This window comes from Pelobates fuscus, chromosome 2 (genome assembly GCF_036172605.1).
Source record: "Pelobates fuscus isolate aPelFus1 chromosome 2, aPelFus1.pri, whole genome shotgun sequence".
Lineage (NCBI taxonomy): Eukaryota > Metazoa > Chordata > Amphibia > Anura > Pelobatidae > Pelobates > Pelobates fuscus.
Window position 1 is genome coordinate 313511531 of NC_086318.1, and position 24097 is coordinate 313535627.

Sequence of the window (24097 nt, forward strand, 5' to 3'; positions counted from 1 at the left end):
AATAGAATTCCGGAGAATGCTGTTTCGGCTCTTTTACATTTGAATTTGTCTTTTGATTCTCCAAAAGAGATTTGTTTTGCCATCCATTGTTTAGTTGCTGTTAAAATCATTATTGCGAGAAATTGGAAAGTATCCAAGCCTTTTAACAAACGACTACTGATAGAGCAAGTTAGGTTCCAAATATCAATGGAACATGATCAACAATACGATCAACAATACGATTTTTACTTCTAGGAAAAATAATTGGTATTGTGAATGGTTAGACAAATACAGCTTATTATTTGGATAGCTCTCCCATAGATGGTTATTTTCCAATTTAATCTATACGGGATATATGGACATTTTCATAAATAGAGAAAGACTTGATAAACAGAAAATAGAAGTTAATAACCTCTGTACAGGTGGAAGAGATTCAATTTGATTATGTGCTCTTTGAGTTTGGTGTCTTTATCTTTTTTTTTTTTGCCATGTGTCATTGTTGTTTTCTATGTATGTTAGTATGTTGATATGCTGGTTTATAAGTGATCATGTGATCACTATTTATGATTATGTATTATGCATCTCAAAATATAACAAAACTATGTATTCATCTGATAGTTGAGCATACATGCTGCTAAGAATTAGTTCCCGCATATTTGTTGTATATGTCGAAAAAATGATGAAAATATTTTTCAATAAAGATCTATAAAAAAAAAAAACCCAACCCCCCCCCCCCCCCCCCACCAAAAAAAATATCTAATCTAAATCCATTCACCACATATAATACCAAGTCTGCTTTATTGAGTTATGCATAAATGTTGGGTGTCAAAACCAATCCAAGTCAGCAGCAGGTTGATTTCCATGTTGGCATGATTATAATTGTTATATTTTACTTCTGATAAATATTGCAGGAAGGCACATATTTGAATAACTACAGACATTCACCATACAGCTTTTACAATCAATGATGAAAATACAACAAATTCTCAAGATACTTGATGAGGTGAGGCTATTCCTAGGAGGTAAAAAGATCCTACCTGAATTTAATATGCAGGCACAAACCCAAACTGTAGACAAATTATATATATATATAAAAAAGGACATCATTTACACCACAGTTCACAACTCTCCTGTGTTTTAGCAACACAGCCTGTTTACTGAGAACCCTTTTAATTCTTAGCATTTTGAGAACACAGAATATTTGGAAGGTTAATACAACAAGCTAGAGGTTGCATTATGTCACACATACAGTCCACTGATGAGGCAATGTTTTTCATCCAACTAATTCCGCTGCTTTTTTTGGGGACTCTCTTGGTCTACTGCTGTCACATCTCCTGGTCTTTTTTTTAATCCCTTCATTTTGCGTGTCTGGAGTTTACCAAGATCTTGCTTCTGCATGTGAATACGTCCAAACTTTGTGCCAAAAGTATTATGGGAGATATTTTTCTTTTTCTTTCCCTGTAAAATAACAAGGAAGTAGCTTAAATTAGACTGCAATTGAAGCCTAAATATGTCCCTCAAAACTGCTCATTTTACATTATCAAAGTCTACAGATAAACAAAATATGCAACTATTTAGACTTGTGCACAAATGTGTTTCAGCCAATTCAAATAAATCAAATGGCTTTTAATCCATGTCAAGACGAACTTTACAATCCGTGATTTGCCTGTGGAGTTGGGTGGACCAATTTATTAAGGTGTAGATTATAAGGAATATGATGCATTCAAACCAACTGAATGGCATTTGTGTACAAGTCTACTGCTTTTCCTACAAGAAGTAGAATAATTTATAAATTATACTACTTTATATACATGCACACAGTTCATTAATTACATACCAGAAGGGCCTTAGGAAGTTTCATAGACTGTTTATAAAGATCATCGGAGGCCAGGTGAGTTCTTCTCATCACAAAATCAAATGAGGGTCCCATTTCCTCAAGCTCAATCCTTGGAGTCCTGCATCCAGACTTCTTCATTAAAACCCTGTTAAATGAATGAGAGATTTGAAGGAGAAGTTCTATATATGTTTACTAGGTACTTAAGAATATAAAACCAGCCTCGCCAATCAGTTTGTGTAGAACAAGACAGCCAAGCAAAGTAATAAATTACAGTACCATACATAAGGCAAAGTGAACAATAAAAAGGAGAGGAGATCGGTGCCTATAAAACGTAGCATATGTAGCCCTTATTTACAGAGTGCAAAGATAGATAGCCCATGAGATTTTAATATAAAGGAGATAATGATGTGCTGCGAGATATAACAAAGCAGATATTGCATTAAATCTGCAGCATGTTGACAGACAAGAGACAGTCACAAATAATGTATATTTTAAGGGATACTGTAACCCTTTTGAGAGTAATTAGTCCCCAACACAGTGTTTCAGCTTGGGCAGCGTTTCAAGCGGAAACGCTGCACATACCGACTCCTACCACCATGACCACTTCAAATCACTGAACTGTTCATGGTGGTTGGAATAACCCTTTAGTATACAGATACCGCAAACATGCATGTATGTATTTTCAAAAGTTGGAGCAGAATGCACATCACACTACGTGTTAAAATATTTAAGTTTTACATTTTAATTTAAAAAAAAGTCTCCTATAAATCTTCACTGATACACAAATGAAAGAAATCTTACTTGTAACTGCGCATATAAATTTTTCCATCCACTGCTGTGAAATGCAGAACATGCTCCAGGCCAGCCAGACGAACTGCAGACACTGTTGGGCCTCTGAAGAAATCTAATAAAGATAACATCGATAACTAGTTTAAAAACAATGAAAGAGTCAGTTGGTCCCTACAGACCAAATATAAGCTCAGTAGTAACATCTCCTTTAGATTTCTGGTCATAAGATGGAAAATGTGGTGTGTGTGACACTAGCTTAACCCCTTAAGGACCAAACTTCTGGAATAAAAGGGAATCATGACATGTCACACATGTCATGTGTCCTTAAGGGGTTAAAGCTCTGCAAACAACTGATTTGCACAATTACTGGTCAAGCAGAAACCCAAGCGTGAAACAGCAGTAAGAAGCAACTTATTCGGTGTCCGGCATGCAATACTGAGCACAGGATCTTATTTCTTTGGAAGAAGGTATGTGACAAGATATCGGAATAGAATATAACCTACTCGCTACCTACAGCTTAGAGAAGACCTTGAAACCAACGACGCAGCCTCTGTTTTAAAATACCATTCGATTGTAAGAGATGATGCAAAGTGTGATTTCTTTGCAAGGTTATCTGGCTAGCATGGTTGAAACAAAAATTGATTTGCCAAACCCCTTGTCGAAAGGATCATGTCACAAACTAATGAACAGTATGCAAGCCAATGATATGCAACACCATTTCTTTAAGCTTTTAAAATAAACATCAAAAACTTCTAAGAGTAAAACAAATGTTAGTTATAAAGACAAGGTTCACTTCTTAAAACCAGTGTAAAATAAAAAACTACTCCCAAACCTTATTGTGTAATAGGCAATTTGATTACTTACCAATAAGAAGGCTCTTTAACCGCCTGTAATCTTCATTTACTTCAAAATTATCTCCAGCAAAGATCAGCAAAGGTTTGGTTCCTTCAGGGCACTTCCAGCTCTAAAATATATAAAGTCAAAGATTCAAACTAATGTTCACGTTTTAGAAAGTTTGGAGTTTTAACATATGTGATCTATGAAATAACAGATAGTGAAGCTTCTAAATCAACATAACCACATAAAACAAATCAGATTTCACACTTCACGTGATTGCTTTTAAATTAGACCTCATTAATATAACAATGTCTTTTTTTTTAACCCCTTAAGGACACATGACATGTCATGTTTCCCTTTTATTCCAGAAGTTTGGTCCTTAAGGGGTTAAACAAATTTCCAAATTTTTATGGATCGTACCTGCTTGTACTAGTTACACAATGCTACCCATAGGAGGTCTACGCACTATGTCAACTTATTTTATAAAAAAAACAAAACACCTTGCAACAGTAAGGCTAATATAGCCAAACTGAGAATATAGCAGAGTTCTCAAATTAGCTTTTTTTAGCCTGCATTTTGTTTCTCAGATTTCCCTTTGTCACAATTAACACTTCAGTGACAAATCCCATAATTTTGTCACAGTTAAAGGGACACTATAGTCACCCAGACCACTTCAGCTCAATGAAGTGGTGTGGGTGCCAGATCTCCCCCCCCCCCCAGGTTTTAACCCTTCAGATGTAAACATAGTTTCAGAGAAACTGCTATGTTTACATTACAGGGTTAATCCAGCCTCTAGTGGCTGTCTCCATGACAGCCGCTAAAGGTGCTTCTGCGACACTGGAATGCGAAGAAAAAAAAAAAAAAATCAAATCGCATCCAGCATGCAGAACGTCCACAGGAAATTGCCCCTCTCTGAAACTGCTATGTTTATAAAAAAATGGGTTAACCCTAGCTGGACCTGGCACCCAGACCACTTAATTAAGCCGAAGTGGTCTGGGTGCCTATAGTGGTCCTTTAAACAGAAGAAAATACGCCTTCTGAAGTGGCCCAGTCAGAGTCCTGACCTCAACCCGATTGAGATGCTGTGGCATGACCTCAAGAAAGCGATTCACACCAGACATCCCAAGAATATTGCTGAACTGAAACAGTTCTGTAAAGAGGAATGGTCAAGAATTACTCCGGACCGTTGTGCACGTCTGATCTGCAACTACAGGAAACGTTTGGTTGAAGTTATTGCTGCCAAAGGAGGTTCAACCAGTTATTAAATCCAAGGGTTCACATACATTTTCCACCTGCACTGTAAATGTTTACATGGTGTGTTCAATAAAAACATGGCAACATTTCATTCTTTGTGTGTTATTAGTTTAAGCAGACTGTGATTGTCTATTGTTGTGACTTAGATGATGATCAGATCACATTTTATGATCAATTTGTGCAGAAATCCATCTCATTGCAAAGGGTTCACATACTTTTTCTTGCAACTATATATATATATATATATATATATATATATATATATATATATATATATATATATTTTTGTTAGGAAAAGCTACATAGTTTCAAAAACTATAGCAGACAAGCAGGCTTGCATGGGTGGCGTAGTACAACGGAACATAAAAATTAACCATTAGTTATAACATTGCATAGATTTGAGCATATGCAGGGGTTGTGCACCTGCTTTCCCACCATTTAAGGGGGCTATCCCCCCCACACCCCAGCAGCATCCGCACAATGCCGGGCTCCCTGCCAAGGACCCCCATCAAGGCCCCAACCACCCCACCCTTAAAGCAAGTGGATTAACTTACAATTCTTAAGAAGACAAAACTTTGTGTGTAGAAAGCTGAAAACCATTTTGGTAGAAGGAATGGTAAGGAAATGGCATATTTGTTTAATGACAGGTTTTTGGACACACACACTCAACCAAAGCAAACAACTTCTATGTGCATTGACACTAGAACAAAAACTGGATCTTGCCTTAATATCCTTTAGGGAAACAAACTTCTCCACGCCCAGTTCAATCATATCCAGTACATGAAAGTCAAACATCCGGCCTAGTATGGCAAACAAAAAAATTATATTACAAAGTACGTAGAACAACTTTATCATACAGAAGGCAACTCAAGCCTAAAATGCAAAGAAACAATCGTATCAACAAGGTAACATAATAAAAACAATGTTTAAAGAGGAGGAAAAAAAAACCTCAACTGCAATACGGATAATTTTTTTTTTTTTTTTTTAAATAGTGCGTATTTATCAGCAGCATAAACGTCAGACTAATTTTCTTAACTGGGGTTCAGCTCAGAAAGTTCCTTTGGAACAGACGTCAGAGAAAAGGAAGGAAGAAATATAGTCCTCAGAAAATTATAAAACATAATACGGCAACTTATATTAGCTACTGTATACGATATATCAACTGGTGAGAAACCATGCAGTAAAACAAGGCTGCTCTCTAATCAGCATCTCTCATTTTAGGAGAATATGTGTTCGATACAGGAGCACTGTGTGTGTGGGTAGATTGAAGGTGATTGTGGAGAATTAAGAAGGAATTCTAATTTTAAGCTGAATTGGGGACATCTGCTAGTTTGTGCATTTACTGTTCATTTTTTCAATGGATAAAAATGTGTTTATTTGTTACTTTGTCAAACTTGAAACCCCTGTCAGGGATAAATAAAGAATAAAAAAATAAAAATAAATAACAGTTTAGTGGATAGAGCTCCAACTACAGTATCTTGTAGTCACAAGTTTGAATTCACACAGAAATCGGTCTGTGCGGTGTTTCTTCAGCAGCACATATATATCTGCACTTTTGTGCTAGGGGCTAGATGCACCCCCAGGCACAGATGACAGAAAAATCAGGAACTCTGTTCCAGACTGCTTTAGGTTATTTTTGTGCAAAATCTTAGTCTGTCCCCTCCCTTGCCCACTCCCTCCCCTCACTGGCTCAGAGTGCACACGTGCTCTGAGCAGTGAGAACGGTCCAATCAAATACTTGTCTGTGAGAAGCATTTGACTGGACCATGGAGTGACACAGCAAGCTTTGATGATAAAAAGGGGCGTATACATAAGTTTATAATGCTTAATAGGGCATTACAAACTATAAAACTTATAATGTGATAAAGGGTTATGGTAACTCTTTAAGGCCTTGATTTAATATTGTTGAATAAGCTTTTCATATTATTTAATATTTTTGCATAAAATTATAATTTTTTAAAAATATTAAAATATAATTTAACCCCCCTCCCCCCAAAAACATACCAATATGTAAAAAAAACAACTTTGTTTTATATTTTTATAATACAAAATAATTTTCAAAAGTTTATCCAACAATATTAAATTGAAACCTCAGTTAGATAAGAAGAACATCAGGACATACTTGTAAATCTGTGATAAGTTAATTGTCCTATTCCAGGTTAAATGGCTTGATTTTATTATAAAAAAAAATTGTATTCAAAATATATTTAATAAATATGATGGTCAACAGATACCTTCTATGCTAACATCTCACACATTATTAATTTATGATTTTTAATTACGGTTACGCTTGTTCAGTCTTGGTAAAATATTAGGCACATAATATAACATATTGCAAGATTTTAATTTTTTCCCCTGGCCAATAGGGGAGGGGCACACTATAAAGTTAGGGACAGGGATACTAGTGTTCGGAATTAGGAATACGGGTTTGTATTCTTAACAACACTAAAGTGTGCATTTTAGGATATCCAAAAAGACTCAATTAGAAGGCCAAACAGAAAGCATAGCTGGGGAGTTGGAGAATAATTCCAGTTCAGCTATTTTGACCTTAAATTTGAAATTCACAGAGCATTCCCTGCAAGTCCGCAATTTCTTTGCATTGCATATAGGCTGTAAGGAAAATTGTGAAGGTTGTACATTTGGGCTCAACAACAGTTTGTAGAAAGACTTTGATAAATCACTGAATTAATATTAATAATCCTTAGAAATGCATCTTTTTTTTTTCTTTCAGTTTTGTAGTTCTGTCTTCCAAAAGCACTTAAAGGAACACTATAGTCACCTAAATTACTCTAGCTAAATAAAGCAGTTTTAGTGTATAGATCATTCCCCTGCAATTTCACTGTCATTTAGGAGTTAAATCACTTTGTTTCTGTTTATGCTGCCCTAGTCCCACATCCCCTGGCTATGATTGACAGAGCCTGCATGAAGAAAAAAACAAACTGGTTTCACTTTCAAACAGATGTAAATGTACCTTAAATAATTGTATCTCAATCTCTAAATTGAACTTTAATCACATACAGGAGGCTCTTGCAGGGTCTAGCAAGCTATTAATATAGCAGGGGATAAGAAAATCTTAATTAAACAGAACTTGCAATAAAGAAAGCCTAAATAGGGCTCTCTTTACAGGAAGTGTTTATGGAAGGCTGTGCAAGTCACATGCAGGGAGGTGTGACTAGGATTCATAAACAAAGGGATTTAACTCCTAAATGGCAGAGGATTGAGCAGTGAGGCTGCAGGGGCATGTTCTTTACACCAAAACTGCTTCATTAAGCTAAGGTGACTATAGTGTCCCTTTAACCCCTTAAGGACACATGACATGTGTGACATGTCACAATTCCCTTTTATTCCAGAAGTTTGGTCCTTAAGGGCTTAATGACGTATAAATGGAGCACAAAAACTACTCAGGTTTCATTATTAAGGAACTTACCAAAAATGAGATTGTTTGGACGTTTCTTGTTGTGGGAACCAAATATAAAGAGAGAACAGTCGGATTTCTTGGAAAAAAATTCCTACAATTAAAAAAAATAAAATTAAAAAAATAAATCAAATATTTGTTTGAAAGGACACTTCTACTAGAATGCACATATTTAGGCGACCTTCAAGGGAAGCTGTATTCGTGGCACTATAGCTCCCCCCCACCCGATAAAGGGTTAAAAACCTTTTATTTACTTAATCTCAGCACCGGTGTCCCTCAGCACATGGCCAAGGCTCCGCCTCCTCCGACATGCGGGCGCTAATGTGCATGCGCGGCAAATGTCGCACGCATTATACCTACCCATAGGAAATAAATCAATGCTTTACTATGAATGATTTACTAAAAATCTGACACTGGATGTCCTCATGCAGTGGTTGAGGACGTCCAGCATCAGTTGCTGGACCAATGGTCCTTTAGAATCCAGGAAGCGCCACCAGTGGCTATCCGGGAGACAGACTTAGTGCTGCAATGTAAACATTGCAGTTTCTCTGGAACTGCAATGTTTAACATTGCAGCACGAATTGCAATAGGGGCACTTTACCCAGACCACTTCAAAGAGCAAGTGGTCTGGGTGCCCATAGTGTCCCTTTATTTCTGATCCATTATGAAGTCAAGAACAACATTTCCCCCCAGATGAAAGATTTTTTTTCTCTTGGCTGAAAAGCAACAGATGTGTAAAAGACTGAACTTGTTTTTTTTTTTCCTATTTAGAGTACTAGGTAACTATATGTACATAGATTATCTTTTTTATGTTAACAATAAAGATGGAGCTCAAAATGTGTTTTTCTATGAAAAAATAAATAAAATTAAAAAAAATAGCAAGAGGACAACAAGTTACTGATCATCAAAAATGCAATGGTGGCTTTATTTATAGTATATACACTTAACATTTGGGAGGCTTTTACACATGGAAAAGCTACCAAGACTTTTATAGAATGGATGAATGGAGTTTGGTGGAAGAATATAATCTTTATTAAATATACACATTGACTGTGTTAGGATTTCACTAGAAGTCCAACATAGTCGAATGATCACAAGACAAAAGTTGGATTTACTTTGTACTATGCTTTTTTTCTGTGCAAGACAAAACTTGACAAAAGGCCAGGCTACTTTACTCTTAGCCATCATTAGTGACTGTTGTGAAGCAAAAAGGCATTGTCTTAAGAGGCTCCAGTGGTCTCCTCGCATGTGCCATTGCAGCACAGACATGGGCTTTTGGCAGATCACGTGCCAGGGGCTGAAGAGGATGCACCGGATTAACATGGCGGCAGCCGTAAGGAACAGCTTCAGATACATAAACCTTACCTTTCCTGCACCCCTGAGCTAAAGCCTTGCATAGCAGTGAAGTCACCATTGAGGTCTTTACAAAATATGCAAAGATACCAAAAGGTGACTGACACTTTATTGTATTATCATCTAGACTGTAAGCTCATTTGAGCAGGGTCCTCATCTACCTATTGTTCCTGTGTCACTTTGAAATTGCCCCCCCCCCCCTTCATAATATTGTAAAACACTGCAAAATTAGTTGGCGCTATATAATTACCAATAATAATAATGATGCATACGTTTTTTAAGTTTTAAATAAGGTTGACCAATTGTTACAGACTACTTTCATTTGTCTCTATATCATGTTCTGCAGGGGAAGTCACACAGAAGGGTTTGTCTTTGGGTGCAAGGGGAAAAAAAATACAAAAATACTACACATGGAATTAGGATCATCTGCGATTAAAGCTTACTATTGAAGTCTGATCTTCAAATGGCCTGGTCATATTCTTCCTGGAATACAAATAGGAGGACAGATTAACACACTACAAAAAATAAGTGACAATCATATCATCTATAAGCATATTACTCGATCAAAAAATTTGGCAAACTTGAAAAGAAATAAAAATGAAAGCATATTGTGTGGTAAGAGAACCTATGTTTGGAATGGTTACATGCTGAACACGGCTCTGCAATGAGACCAACTCTTAGCTTTCCCCACCTATATTTTCCCTAATATTCCTTTTCCCTCACTGTCATTCCCTGCCTGCAATGTATGCAACTACTGACCCTCTGTCTCGTCCAAACACACACACTAACCCCTGAACGCAAAAGCTCAGCTGCCAAAGATAGATATTATATATATATATATTTGTGTTAAGGGCTCATGATAGTACAGAAGATACAAACACTGATAAGTGTAGGATGGTATTAAAAGAGCAAGTCGGTTGTGGTGTGCCGGAACCGACGATGAGGTAGGCCTGTAAATAAAGAGGGCCCACCAAGAAGAAATGTAAAGAGAAAAGGAGTTAATAATGAGGAGTGGGTGGGAGGGTGATGCAGCGCTGACCTCGAACAATATGGAGCCAGGTAAGGGGTGTCCTTTAAGTAGGGAAGAGGTGTGTCATACGCCCCTCCCACAATTACAGGCCAAAAGGCCTTAATACTTGTGTTAAGGGCTCATGATAGTACAGAAGATACAAACACTGATAAGTGTAGGATGGTATTAAAAGAGCAAGTCGGTTGTGGTGTGCCGGAACCGACGATGAGGTAGGCCTGTAAATAAAGAGGGCAAAAGTAGAAAATCAAATTTATTACATACCAGCAATATACATACTTTAACCAGACATGTCTTGAAAGGCATTTCTTACTTCTTGTACCGGGTTAGGTATGTATCTAGAGTAAGCCGATGATTTCCAGCGCCCTAGTGACTTGATAACATGAACTGGAATGTTTGCACTGGATGCTGTGGAGGCCACTCCTATGCGGAAGGAGTGGCCCGAATAGTTAGCTGATTTGAGGCCCAGCTGTGTAAGTAAAGACCTGACGTGTGTCATAAAGGTGGTGGTAGTGAGTACCGAACCTTGTAGACTGAAAGTGGTTGAGATGGTGGTTCGTTGTTCTGCTGGGTATATGAGTCCAGTAGTTTGACGGGGCTCCACCTGTTGTGAGTAGGATAGTACTTAACCTCTACTGAAAGTGCATGTTGACTGGTTTTGGAGTGAGGCAGAGTCAAGATATAATAGTCCATGTGTTTTGTTAAGTGTGAATGAAGTAGGATGTGAGTGGACTGTGTTGTGCTGATGGCGGTAAATTCTCTTGGTCTCAAGAAACCATAAACAAGGCTACGTATATGGCGGTTTTAACGATGAGGTTTGTGTTGTTGGCAAAGGGTTTAAATATAGAAATATATGGGTAGCCTCTGGGCCGTACGTGGGGGTTCGGATCTCTGAATACCCCTAAGGATGTTCTTAATTGGTAGGAGGACACTTGATTTGTCTGGTTGTAAAGTTAGCATGTGATGTTGGATGCCTGTCAGATATGGTTTGATTGTGTTGTATGATAGTTTGCGTTTGAGGTGGCAAAAAGAAGCAAAGCCCAACCAGGATGTCACGATGAAAGGTTGTAAGATGTTGTGTTCAGAAAGGAATCTTTAAATCAAATGAAAGCTCTATCGTAAGTTTCCCGGGTATTAGTAGACAGTGCTAATTGGGACAATGTTCTGCTATGTTGCATAATAGCATCTAGTCCATTACTAGATGGTGGAATAGTGGGGTGTTCGTGGCTGTGAGTGTGGCTGACGGGAGTATTTGATGAAAAGCCTGGAAATTAAAGCGAGACAAATTGTCAGCAGCAGTGTTACATACACCTGGAACATGAATACAAGACAAGAGAAAATTATGACATGCAGCCAGCCAAGTGAGTTTCCTCAAGAATCTCATAATAGTCAGTGATTTGGATCGGCCTTGTTTATAATGTGACAAGTTACTTGGTTGTCTGAGTAGCAACGTACAGACGAACCTGCCCATAAATGCACCCATGCCACGGCAACCGTCACGATGGGATATATCTCAAACAGAGCTGAGGTAGTGGAAAAACCCTCCAGGTCCTGAACTTCTGAAGGCCAGCTGCCCCAAAGCCATTCGTTCCTGAAAAATTGCTGCAAAACCTGTGGTAGACGCCGCGTCTGACCAAATGGTAGGTGAGGAGTCAGACAATTTTGGAAGGAACATGCTTTTACCATTCAAGGTGGTTAAAAATTTTCTCCACATAATTACGCCTGCCGTGGCTTGGGTATCCAGGGGTGACCTGTGTCCATCATGTCTAAAAGTGGGAAACATGTAAAGGAGTTGTGAGATGAAAGCCCGGCCTTGAGGTATGATGCGAATGGCAAAATTCAGTGACCCAAGCAGAGACTGTAATTCTTGCGGTTGCAAGTACCGAGTTGTATGTAGAGATTATGTTGATCAGAATGTTTTCTACCTTGGGCGTGGCAGGCTAGCTTGCATGGTGGCTGAGTCTAGTATGATACCCAGGAATGTGATGAAGGTATCTGGTCCTTCAGTCTTGGTGGAGGAGACTGGGACACCCACCTGTTCGAATAGACTGATGGTTTCTTTTAGGCTACTGGGAGGGGAAATATTCTCCTCGATCAGTAAGGAATCATCCAGATAATGTATAACTGTAGGGCATCTGGCTATATTTAATAAAACCAGCATAGGGTTTCGGCGAATACGTTGAAAATGGCCGGACTACTTTGGAACCTAAATGTTAAACGTGAGCAAAATAGTAGTTCCCTGCCCACTTGATACCATGCAGGTGACACAGTGTAGGGTGGATAGGCAGTAACTTGAAAGCATTGTGATATCAGTCTTACTGAGCCATGCTCCGGCCCCTGCCTGCATGATAGCCGTAATGGCGTGATCTATGGTGGAATATTGCAGTGAAAATTCCTCAGAGGGTATGAGGGAGTTCAGACTAGGAGTGGCAGAGGTGTGAGGTGTTGATAGATCAATGATAAGTCTGTTTGTGAGAAGATTTCCCCGTGACAATACCGATGGGGTTTGTCCGCTATGTGGTGAACGGAGGGGACTGGAAGGGCCCCCATAGGAAGTCCTCTGCCACTTCCTGGCTATGAGTGTCTCCACCGCTGTAGGGTTTGTTGTGCGGATTGTAAATTAGGACATTCCAGGATTCCGGAAGGCATGTGTATGAGGCCTGTGTGAATCCTTCTGATAGACCCGATATAATGAATTCCACCAAATGTCTAGATGGATGATGTGGCAGTAATGTCGTAAGTACAGAAATGTTTATTGATGTTAAGTATAGTTTTGGGATACATTTTATTTGGACACAGATTTAGCATGTGCCCTGAAACAGATGGCTGGAGAAAGTGATTGCAACTCAACCAGTGCTGGAGGGGTCGCAGCGGCCGACCCAGCCATGGTAAGGGGTGTAGTGACCAATTCCCCAGGGGTGATACTGGCAGGCTAACTAGGCCTGAAAGGCGAAAAATTAATCTTGTTTTGTGACAGGTGAGGCCCTGCTAGTTGCCAAGTGGCTATGAGAGGCTCTGTCTATGAGTTGGCGCGAGGGGTTATTGAGGCCACCCATCGTAGTGGCAGGAATCGTAGGCCTCTCGGTGATAGTAAAAGAAAACAGGGGGAGGGAGTGACAGGTGAGGCCCTCTCTATAATATTGCGGACCACTAAACAATAGGCAGAAATGCCAAGAAGGGAGGTACCTATTTGGGCCTATACCCCTAACTTGCCAGTACTCTATGGCCTAGAAGAATGAAACGTATGTGAACTACAACGTGAGCAGGCTTACGTACCTGGTAGTATGTATGAAGTTTTGAGATTCGATAGGTATGAAAACCTGGATAAACCTAAAAAGGGATAGAGTGAGAATGGATCCTGTGAGACCTGTGTAATCTGTATAGGCTGGGATTAGGGCTTCTAGCAGTATGTGTGGGAGGTGTAAAATCTATGAGTATGATAGTGACATGACTGCCCATGCTTGGTGACAAGCGTTATGCTGAGTCCGATACCTGGCAGCAGGGGATTGGCCGTGTAATGTGTATATATGGAAGGTGATCAGATGATATGCATGTCACTAAACTGATCTGGGAATGCAAGGGACTTTTTAATGTGAAGTGACAATATGCAGAATCATAAATGTTGCTGTAAAGTGACGTATGAATGTATGAACCAGAACGTGTGATTCAAAAACCGAAAGTCTTGTGAGACGTATATGCCGTGTTCTTGAATACTCGTGTTACGTCGTCTGAGTGTGTCAAGAAAAGGCCTGAGTTTGTAAATGCCATGTGAAATTACAATCTATGCAGAAAATGTTGTAACGTGACGTATGAGTGGTTGAACCAATGCGTGTGATTCAACCCGAAACCCTCTGTGGAAGGTAGGACCGTGTTCTTATATACTCGTGGTATATCGTATGAGCATGATAAGAAATGGCCTGAATAGTTAGTGCCATGTAATCGTAATGTACATGGTTGTAATAACATCATATCTCCATTATACTCTTTGAAAATAGGACCGTGTCATTGAACTCGTGGTATGTCGTACGAGCATGACAGAAAAAGGAGCCGTAATGTAGGCTAACCATAACAGTAATATACATGTAATATCTGCATTGTAAAATAAAATAACTATTATTATTAAACCATATATATAATAAGCAAACTGAAACAAAATAGACAACCTAAGATCGTGTAAAATAAGTATTTGAAAGTTTAACCGATTACTGTGCAGGAAACGTATGATTGGTTGGATCAGTACGTGTGATTCAACCCGAGTATGCATGAAAAGGAATTAAATCCTTGTGTCATGGTTAACAACAAAGAAATGAGGCCTGTAACGTAGGCTGATTTAATTGTAATGAAATGGATAATTATATAAAAAAAAAAAAAACTCCAGTAATCGTGGGAGTCCAATGTCTATACAGAAATGTTAGCTGGTTTCATACCCTTGATGTAATAAGTGATACCTTAAAAATAGCATGAAAATGGTCTGTCTATTTAACCAAGCAACTTTTTAACCAAATGTAAATACATGAAATGATGAAATGTAACTCACGAAAAAGATCTATGTGAATACATAGCAGAATAACCGAATCTTAGTATGAAGGGAAACAGAAGTTAGCATGAATAGCTTAACCGTATGCATTTTAATGCGAACAGCAATCGTGCATAGAATATACTATGAATAAGTGCCGACCAGAAAACACAAACCGAAATGACAAATCGTTTAAATGAAGCAAGGTTGGTTTTTACATGAAATGCAATAATGTCTGAGAAGCCTGTAGTACACTGAATGACCGGTAGGGGTCAGTGTGTAGGCGAAAATGCAGTGGTTCGTTGGTTTGTACATGAAATGCAATAATGTCTAAGAAGCCTGTAGTACACCCAAAGACCGGTAGGGGGTTTAAACGAATGATATGCATGAACATGCAATGGTTTTAGAACAGACTTAGACAAAATGCAGCCGTAAAGTGAGGACCTGACCCGTGCATGGTGCCGTGGGACTGATGCCTGGCATAACGGGTAGGTTGACTTACAGTTTGGGAGTCACTTGGACACCATCCACGGCGATGGATTGAAGAAAGAAGGTGGTAGGCCGGAAAAGCCTGTGGCTGGATTCCTGACACAGCTCTGCTTAAAAAACCTCATGGAGTAATCAGGTAAAATGGCGTCTGGATGACCCGGAAGTGGAAATGATGCAGCGCTGACCTCGAACAATATGGAGCCAGGTAAGGGGTGTCCCTTAAGTAGGGAAGAGGTGTGTCATACGCCCCTCCCACAATTACAGGCCAAAAGGCCTTAATACATATATATATATTTATCTATATATTTTGAATTATTCAAAAATTATTATTCAAAAATTGGCAAAATGAATAAACAACAATTCTGACATTTGCCTATTATCTCTCATACTATGGCCGGAACGATGTAATTGCAGTTAACCAGCAGAGTGAGATTTCTTAGAGTGTTATTTAGTAAAGTGACAATTCAAAGTGAATTTAAAATGATGTCTAAAATAGCCAAACTGGAAAAATTCTCTGCGTCAGCTATACCCTATATACTCTGACCTTGCAGGACAAGTCTACACAATGGTTTGAATACGTACACTGGGAGAGTAGTAATAATATTATGACAATGTCCCATATAATTATATACCCCCTTTACTTATTAACGTGACTGATACCATTCTTTGCCATTAGTCAAAAATTGGACATGCACTTGAACTTACTAAATCTGAACTTTGTATAATTGAAAGAACCAAACTGAGAAAGCAATCACAACTCACTTTTTATAGAGGATGCAATTTGGCTTCTTTAGAGCATACTGAAAGAAAGAAGAAAAAAAAAACAGTTATAAAGACATAGAAATACAACCCACACATATACGTCAATAAATGGCCAAGAGCTTTCAAGAATCAGTCTAAGCACTTTGCATCATTGCAAACTGTATTATGGCAGTGATTTGTAAAAATTGCTGCCGCTATAAGGCAGCCCAGAACACCCTGTTCTGTGTTCCCAGTGTTAATCTCTCTGCTAATGTATAGAGTGTACATGCACAAATAAAAGCCTCCTAACATAGTCCACGATAGTAAAAAACATATCCCTGTCCACTAACCGTACACCGGGCTGTGCATACATTGATAACAGTCACTGAGCAGCATGAAACATCGTGATATGGTTCAAAGTGCTCTTCAGGGATAAACTACTTATCCCATAATCCTTTGGTGGACCAGGTAGTACGGTATAATAATCCCCAAAGATAAGAATGGGACATATTCCTGACTGGAGTGCACAGAGGAAAACTGAAACACAGCACAGGCAATGCATTATAAGCATTGAAGGCTACATTGTACATCTTCTTGCCATTGAACTGTGAAGACCCAAGAACACAAGCACATCTGATTATTTGTGAGTGCTTGTATACTGGATATATATTCTAATCGTTACACTGGTGCCGACCTAAATATTGGCAAATTGTTTTCTGGGTTTTAACACCAAGGGAAGTGTTTTATACTATTTCAACTGCTCAAATGTTTAATTTGTATAATGTCTATGTGTATATAGCTTTTATATCAGTGAGCTTATTATTATGGATGATAAAAAGATTAGATGCAATACAGCTTACGTGTGTATTATTTTATTATGAATACATATATATTAATAACTGCTAGGACTATGCAAAACAGACATCTTGCTCTCCAAATACCAAAATAAAAAAATAATTGTTTAGTAGTTATTCCGAATCAAAACATTCATGCATTTAAATAAACGCAGAAAAAAATGTGATCGCGGGGTCCTCGCGATCACATGGCCCAGGGGGGCCGAAGAGGATGGAGGGGGACTCCCTGGGCTCCCAGGTAAGTCCCCATACCGCGATCGCCAGCGACCGGGTAAGTAGAAAAGATCGTAGGGCGTTCTATGCCGCCCTGCGGCGTTTAGAGCCATATAAATAAGGACGGCATAGAACGCCATGTGGTCTTAAGGGGTTAAAAGTCACAGATCTTGTCTGTACGAGCCTAGCCAGGCCTATGTTTGCTACATAAGGTTAGCGATACGCCTGGAGTTGGGATGTATTGTCCGGATTCCGGTCCAATACTGGCATACCCCTCACCCCACATAGCACTTCCTCTTAACATAATGTGCTCTCACCCAGACCACCCTATAGGCTAGTGCAGTGGTTCCCAAACTTTTTAGGTTCAAGGCACCCTTAATATTTCAATATCTTTCCAAGGCACCCCAAGTCAAAACTATTTTCTAGGTTGTATATAGTAAAGTCCATAACTGGAAACAAGTAACTAACTAGAGACATGTAGCTGTCTGTAACAACCATAGGAAAAGTATATGTATTTTATGAGGCAAAAAACACAGTGGAAGAGAAAGGGAAATATCGCCTAAATTTCTAGTTTGGATGAGTCCAAACTGGCAGATAAATGCCTGTCTATACCACAATTTAGCAATCAAATAAAGACAAAATGTTAATAGTGCATTAGAAAACTGAACTGTTGTAAAGACTTGGGTATCTTAGCTGAAAGTTAGAAGGTTGACAGAACGTGAATATAGGTTGTACTAATAGATAAATATATCACATAGAAGCCCTACAGTTTATTTATTTTTCCTATAGTTGTTACAGACAGCTACATGTCTCTAGTTAGTTACTTGTTTCTTCTGACATTTGCCTATTATAGCTCATACTATGGCCGGAACCAATGTAATTGCAGTTAACCAGCAGAGTGAGATTTATTAGAGTGTTATTTAGTAAAGTGACAATTCAAAGTGAATTTAAAATGATGTCTAAAATAGCCAAACTGAAAAAATTCTCTGCGTCAGCTATACCCTATATACTCTGACCTTACAGGACAAGTCTACACAATGGTTTGAATACGTACACTGGGAGAGTAGTAATAATATTATGACAATGTCCCATATAATATATCTAGAATTTACCGTTGGTCATTTTCCTTTCTATTTTACACTAATAGAAATTTCCTTAGTAAATGTCCTTAGAATATAGAGCAAAATCCTCTGTACTTTTTTTTCACCTTCCGTGGTATTCCAGTGTTTATAGTTTTTTTACCTCTTTTTTAATTTATTTTTTATTCTTTATTTTTGTTGTGCAGTGTATACAAGCAGTCTTGTCATGTCACAACAGCCATGACAAGAATAACAAAAAACATATCTTACAGGTGATAAGGCAGTTGGAGAGAACATGCACACATTTTTTAGTTAGAGTGACAGGCTAGTAAAGATGCTAAAGAAACAAATCTAGATCGGGCTTGTAATGCAGTCTTGTAACATAGTAAAAACCTCTAGACAGTAAATAGATGCTGAGAGTACAAGGAAAGCTATTTAGGGCATAATATAACAGTAGGCATTAATATGTACTTAGTGGGTGTATTGCAGGTAAGTATGGGTATCAAACCACAGCAACTTAACTTTATGGGTGCAAGATGTCCTGGTTTGCCCAGGTTACCACATGTAATCTGTTTAAGGCTTAAAGGACCCAATTTGGTGATGCAAGTGAGGCAGTGTCATATGTAACATCCTGCACATAACAGAATGGACCGTGAGCTACGCTACATAGGTGAAGGCTGTGCTGGGGGGATTTATATCTGCAGCGTTCTCAACAAGCCTGGTCCGCGTTAGTGCTGTTCAGCCGATCCCCCGGCTGGGCTCCTCTACTTCAGGCATGTGCAGTCCAGGGTGAGCCCATGCGTGGGTGATGTGAGAGGACTCTGGTAGGGAACCTCCTTGGCCCCAGGTAGATCGCGGAGCCAGCACCTCTGTGCCGCAAACTCTGTATTTAATTGAGTCCAGCCTCTTCCCATCCGGGGAAATGCGGAAGATCCTGTCAGCTTTGCATGGTGATTTCCATCTTCTCCACCGGCGTGGCTGGTACCTGGGGCTTGGACCCCGGGTGGCTCCAGGCCGGCGTAGTGCAGAGTTAATTGCTATTTTGCGTGTCGAGTCGCCTATGCAGTGCTCCGCAGGCCTCACCCCACGCAGCTTCCATTCCCCTGTCAGTGGCACTATAGTTTCCCTTTAATTTGGACTATGTGCTGCCAGTGCCAAGTTAACCCATTGGCCATAATGCAGAAAAACATGTGTGTTCCCTTCTCCTCTGCATGACCACTCCTCATTTTACTTTATATTTCTCCCAGCAGCATATATCCAGTGCCAAGGGCTTTATCATCGTCATTGTATAGTGGCCAATATATCAGCCAGGGCTTTATCATCGTCATTGTATAGTGGCCAATATATCAGCCAGGGCTTTATCATCGTCATTGTATAGTGGCCAATATATCAGCCAGGGCTTTATCATCGTCATTGTATAGTGGCCAATATATCAGCCAGGGCTTTATCATCGTCATTGTATAGTGGCCAATATATCAGCCAGGGCTTTATCATCATCATTGTATAGTGGCCAATATATCAGCCAGGGCTTTATCATCATCATTGTATAGTGGCCAATATATCAGCCAGGGCTTTATCATCATCATTGTATAGTGGCCAATATATCAGCCAGGGCTTTATCATCATCATTGTATAGTGGCCAATATATCAGCCAGGGCTTTATCATCATCATTGTATAGTGGCCAATATATCAGCCAGGGCTTTATCATCATCATTGTATAGTGGCCAATATATCAGCCAGGGCTTTATCATCATCATTGTATAGTGGCCAATATATCAGCCAGGGCTTTATCATCATCATTGTATAGTGGCCAATATATCAGCCAGGGCTTTATCATCATCATTGTATAGTGGCCAATATATCAGCCAGGGCTTTATCATCATCATTGTATAGTGGCCAATATATCAGCCAGGGATTTATCATCATCATTGTATAGTGGCCAATATATCAGCCAGGGATTTATCATCATCATTGTATAGTGGCCAATATATCAGCCAGGGATTTATCATCATCATCATTGTATAGTGGCCAATATATCAGCCAGGGATTTATCATCATCATTGTATAGTGGCCAATATATCAGCCAGGGCTTTATCATCATCATTGTATAGTGGCCAATATATCAGCCAGGGCTTTATCATCATCATTGTATAGTGGCCAATATATCAGCCAGGGCTTTATCATCAGCATTGTATAGTGGGCAATATATCACCCAGGGCTTTATCATCATTGTATAGTGGCCAATATATCACCCAGGGCTTTATCATCATTGTATAGTGGCCAATATATCACCCAGGGCTTTATCATCATTGTATAGTGGCCAATATATCACCCAGGGCTTTATCATCATTGTATAGTGGCCAATATATCACCCAGGGCTTTATCATCATTGCATAGTGGCCAATATATCACCCAGGGCTTTATTATCATTGTATAGTGGCCATTATATTAACTAGTGCTTTATTATCATTTGTATAGTGCTAGTATACTACCCAGTGCTTTATCACTATTTTATCCTATAGAATGTAAGCTCGTTTGAGCAGGGTCCTCTTCAACCTATCGTTCCTGTAAGTGGTCTTGTAATTGTCCTATTTATAGTTAAATCCCCACCTCTCATAATATTGTAAAGCGCTACGGAATCTGTTGGCGCTTTATAAATGGCAATAATAATAATAATATATTGCCAATATATACCCGGGGCTTTATTATCATTTGTATTGTGCCATATCCACCACCACCCCCCTCACTGACTGAGTATGTCGGCAGAGCAGACTAGACACAAGGTAGAAAGAAGGCAGCGAGACAGCACTACGTCAGGCCCGGGTTTTCAGCTCCTCTCTAAAAGTCTTGCGATTTGCGTGCCTGGTTTTACCTTGCGAAGCGTTGCAGTAGTGACCGGCGGGAACGCTTTGACGGCCAGGGCCTCGTGAACCGCGAGACTTGAAAAGAGGACAGATTGGGTGCGCACTGGACCACCTCATAATTGGCTGGATTATAGGCCGATATCCATCTTTACAAAAACCTGGAATATCGACCGATAATATAGGCAAATCCGACAATCTGTCGATCCCTAGTCTCCACTCTCTGCATTAAGACGCTGGACTTTCCTCATAGAAATGCATTGATTCAATGCATATCTATGAGGAGATGCTGAGTGGCCAGGGCGGCGTTTAGCCCCGCCCTGCCTCCTTGACAAACAGCCAATCTACTGCTTTCCCACAGGGATTGGCTTAGATCAACAATTATAATGTTAGCCAAAACAGCAGATCAGGGGCGGGGCCAGCACCCGCAGACCCGTAGAGAACTGGAAATAAGGTAAGTTTCAACCCTACGGTGGCAAGCAACCTAAATGGTGATTTTAACACTATAGGGTGTTCCTGACCCTATAGTGTTCCTTTAAGTAGAAGAAAACAATCCAAGACATTTAAGGTAATTCAATAAAGCAGTGTATGGTCTTAAAGTGAAAATAAAACATCCAAACAGAAAAAAATCCCCAATTTAGCTTTGTTTTCTACTTGATGAATTTAATCTAACATTACAATATGTTTTGCATAATTAAATCTCTTTAATAATGCTATAGGTGAGTAAAATAGTACATCAAAAACTGCACAGTAAATAATTGGCAAGTATTTTTTCAGACAATGCTACATATAGTGAAAATATGTAAAACTCAGTTTTTTTATATTTGTAAGTAAAAAAAACAAAAAACCCCCACTAGAACCAGTAAGTAAAATTTAATACGTACAATATCTTTAAGTGATGCCGTTACTGTATTGCTGGCATTTCCGCCTTTAATGAGCATAGCATTTTTCACATTTTCATTGAGTTTGGGTTCTCTATGTTCCAGAAACCGTTTTGCTCGTTTTGTTTTGGGTTTTCTGAAGAAAGAAAAAAATATAAACAAAATTACATACTACAAAAACATGTTACATTCAACACTAATTGAATGTCAGTTGATTTAAAGGTGCATTAAAATGGGATACTCTAATGAAGTAATTTTGTGTACAGTGCATGACACTGTAGCTTCACTGCTCAATTCCTTGTCATTTAGGAGTTAAATTATTTTGTTTGCACTGCCAGCCACATCTACGCTTGTTGTGACTCATGCAGACACCATTAAAAAAAAAAGTTTGAATCACAACACAGTGTGTTTACTTTAGATGTTCTTTCACTCATGTTCTGTTAATCAAACTTTAATGACACACTGGAGGCAGCTGTAAGAGAATATATAACAGAGCATGCACTGTAGCCCTGGTTATTTTTTTTTTTTACACACCTGAGACTTCAATGGTTAAGTTACTACAGAAAAAAGGTAATTAACAAAAGAAAAATCACTGTTTACATGCAGATGAGCTTAGAAATGAAACCATGTTAGTTGAGAATCGTCCTGATTTGGGAACCACTAAACACCCATAAACCTAACTTAATGAAAGCCACACTTGCAGTTGATATAGGCTAACATCTGAAATAATGGCTCCTCATGCAAAGTAGTATATCTTTATGACTTATTACAAATGCATCTTTTGAACTATAAACAAGAAAGTGATACAGGGCAGGTTCAATTTACATTTTAATTTGATATATATATATATATATATATATATATATATATATATATATATATATATATTTACTTATGCACCCATGATCATGCTAACACATTTTCCTTATAAAAGACACGAGTGAAATAATCCTGGGACGAAAAAATAGTTTTAATGGTGAATCTTAACAGCAGCAACGTTCTACAACATAGCATCAGAACTGTTTAAATTTTGTGAAGGCATCGCTACTGCAACACCTATTGAGCCACATGTCATTATTTTATCATTCAATGCTACATTTCTGAATTGCCCACTTGGCGTTAGAAATCTGAACTCCCTTGCTAGATTCCTGAAAGTAGGCAAAACTCACACAACGCGATCCAGTGCAGACATCTTGATCGTGTAATCAGACCCACGTGTATTGCTACACTACTAAAGAACCACTTCCGCTTCCGGCTGTACGTGTGACAGTACCTCCCGTCGCAGAAATCTAGCGTCATCAAAGGGAGAGATGCGAAGCGCACAATAAACAAGGTGGAATGCAGTGCCTGCAGAGAAGAAGCAGAGCGACACCTACTGGTTGTCGTATACATTGCACAATTGCTGTAACAATTTTGGTAAAGCTAGCACAGTAAAGTTGGAATATACTAATTTTAAAAAAAAACATTTGATTTTGTTTTTTAAATCCTTACCTCCATTTTGTAAGTACTATCTGAAGCATTAAAATTATTGGCGATAAGAGCATTAGTCAAAGGAACAATGGAACTCTCAAAAACCCTAAAGAAATTCAGAAGTACAAGTTTGCTTTTTTTATTTTCAAGGTTAGCTTTTTTTAAAACTAAGGAATAATTTAAAAACATTTTGTTGGATTTTAACTGTAAACACAAGCTGCATCTCCTGGCTAATCAGAGCGGTTTAGAACCCGTGACATAGGACTTGGCTCATGCAATCGACACTTTTATTCTTGGAACCTTTTGAGTGTTATTGAGGCAATTTATTTGGTAATCATTTCTGCAATGCCTTTTTGTGTTGGTGTTAAACCATCTGAATAATAAAAAAAAAACAAAAAAAAAACATTGACCGTAAGAAAACAAAGACGAGAACTACTGAGGAGAAAGACCGCAATGGAGGAAGGAATCAAAAAAAAGAGGAAAGCAAGGACGGTAATATTG

At 38.8% G+C, this 24097-nt stretch overlaps 1 protein-coding gene across 1 annotated transcript; it reads right to left on the bottom strand.

The window, feature by feature from the left end:
• Positions 1–780: 780 nt before the first annotated feature.
• Positions 781–23381, bottom strand: RPF2 (ribosome production factor 2 homolog). Its single transcript, XM_063443513.1, has 10 exons — positions 23296–23381; positions 22130–22262; positions 16259–16296; positions 9908–9947; positions 8124–8205; positions 5420–5496; positions 3470–3569; positions 2618–2720; positions 1817–1961; positions 781–1437 (listed from the first exon to the last, which is right to left on the bottom strand). Exons 1-10 carry the CDS (start codon positions 23316–23318, stop codon positions 1261–1263), a joined length of 918 nt encoding a protein of 305 aa, XP_063299583.1. The 5' UTR covers positions 23319–23381; the 3' UTR covers positions 781–1260.
• Positions 23382–24097: the final 716 nt, after the last annotated feature.

Excerpts from the sequence above, each read along its gene's own strand:
- RPF2 (XM_063443513.1), bottom strand. The coding sequence starts at position 23,318 with ATGTCTGCACTGGATCGCGTTGT. Across the intron at positions 8,206-9,907 it reads TTGAAGATCAGACTTCAATA|GAATTTTTTTCCAAGAAATC; the intron begins GTAAGCTTTAAT and ends TTTTAATTGTAG. Across the intron at positions 1,962-2,617 it reads ATTTATATGCGCAGTTACAA|GGTTTTAATGAAGAAGTCTG; the intron begins GTAAGATTTCTT and ends TTCATTTAACAG.